Source organism: Naegleria gruberi (assembly GCF_000004985.1).
Source record: "Naegleria gruberi genomic scaffold NAEGRscaffold_54, whole genome shotgun sequence".
In the NCBI taxonomy this organism is placed as follows: Eukaryota; Heterolobosea; class Eutetramitea; order Acrasida; family Naegleriidae; genus Naegleria; species Naegleria gruberi.
In genome coordinates, this window is record NW_003163273.1 from 32,814 (window position 1) to 34,511 (window position 1,698).

The 1,698-nt window shown below is 33.3% G+C and overlaps 1 protein-coding gene across 1 annotated transcript; it reads left to right on the forward strand.

Moving 5' to 3' along the window:
- Positions 1–913: 913 nt before the first annotated feature.
- On the forward strand, positions 914–1,354 carry NAEGRDRAFT_72527 (uncharacterized protein; the record flags this gene model as incomplete). Its single annotated transcript, XM_002672260.1, has 1 exon — positions 914–1,354. The coding sequence occupies one exon, from the start codon at positions 914–916 to the stop codon at positions 1,352–1,354; it is 441 nt and encodes a 146-aa protein (XP_002672306.1).
- Between the last annotated feature and the right edge of the window lie 344 nt (positions 1,355–1,698).

Consider the following 1,698-nt stretch of genomic DNA (forward strand, 5'->3'; position numbering starts at 1 on the left):
TTGTTGTTTTTGCTCAGCAGTTCTTTGTTCAGCTTGTTGTTGTTGAGCAGCAATTTCTCCATTGGAAGAATAGGTTGATGGAGGAGCTTGTTTATTTCTCTTTCCAACTGTCTTTCCACCTCCCATCAATAAAGAAGCTCCTTTGGTAATTTTACTGCAAAATCCTCTTTTTCCTTTCTTTGGTTGACCACCAGCTTGTTGACTGGTTGAGTCTCCTCTGAAACCTCCTTTTCTTTTTAAGGAAATGATGAAGGTGATATCAGAAAGTTCTTCATTGGAAGAGAAGGCAAGAGTTGAAGATGAGTGTACGTATACAAACAGCTCCGAGAGTGGTTGATGGTTTAAGTGGATTACTTCGCGTTAGTTTATCCAACTTAGTAAGCTAAAAATTTGATAAATTGAATGGTAATTGTATTGATGAATAGTAATGATTGTTAAGATCAAATTATTTATTGAAGGTTTTTCACTACAACTAGACCCTCCAACAATCCATTTCACATGGAGTTGGATTTTTGATTGTTCAACGTGACTATTTTCAATGATTTTTACAACATTTGTGTTCTCTTCTCCGATTTGGAACATTGTCAACACTAGCAAGTTGGTTTCGTAAAGATATTTCAATAAAGAAGAGTGTCACTTTGAAATAACGCAAAAACAATTGGTAACACACTATGTTCAATGTCGTAAACAGAAGACTGCTATTAGTCTTTTCAAAATTTGAAAAAAATGTTTAACAAAACCCATTGTTTACTAGTTACTTTGATATTATTCCTATTGTTTGCTCAATCAGCTGTTGCCTTGATTGATCCAAATGATTTGAGTGAAATAAAAGAGACCATAATNTACCCTTTCCAACAGTTCTAACATTACATGTAGTACATGTTCTGAACAATTACTTCCATTCTTGAATGACATGTGTTGGAAGTATAACACCAATACTAGAGAGCAAATTGTTTCATTCTTGTCTATCTCTATTGATAAAGAACCTAACCAAAAATTGTTGAATGAGGTAATTGCTAGTGTTGCTCCAACCATTGTTGAACTTAAAACAGCTTCTCAGACTATGGAAGAAAAGAAGACTGATCTACTTTCTGGATGGTTATCAACTTATGGATTCTACCCAAAAGGAAATGGTCAACCAATTGAGAGAGTTATTGGGTTTATTGTTACCAACTGGGCTTCACCTTCAACCACCTTACACATTCTTCTAAATGCCAGAAATATTCGTAATTTACTCAATACTAGACCTGCTTCTTCTGAAGTATTAATGTTTTCATTGATGAATTACTTGAATAGTTTGAATAGTCTTGCCTACAGTTCTAAACCAGTTTGTTCTAGATTGGAATGTCATTAAATGCGTTTTAACAAATTTGGTATTTAATTAAATTGAATTGAACATTACACCTGTCTGAAATTGCTTGTGAAAGTTCTGAATATTCTTATATCTAGAATTGTATTCTCAATTTTTCAGTATTCGATACCTTATTTAAATTAGATTCTTCCTCACTAAAAACTTTCATATTTCCTCTTTAATATCTTTCAAAGAATCCGAAAGATATCCAAACATCCCTTAACAAGTAAGATTTGTTGGGCGACGAATTGTATGTAAAGGTGTTGGTTGACCAATAGAAACATCTGTTCCATCCTTGTAGTGATGAAGATTGATTGTCAGCAATTTTGTGGAATGATATGTTTTTC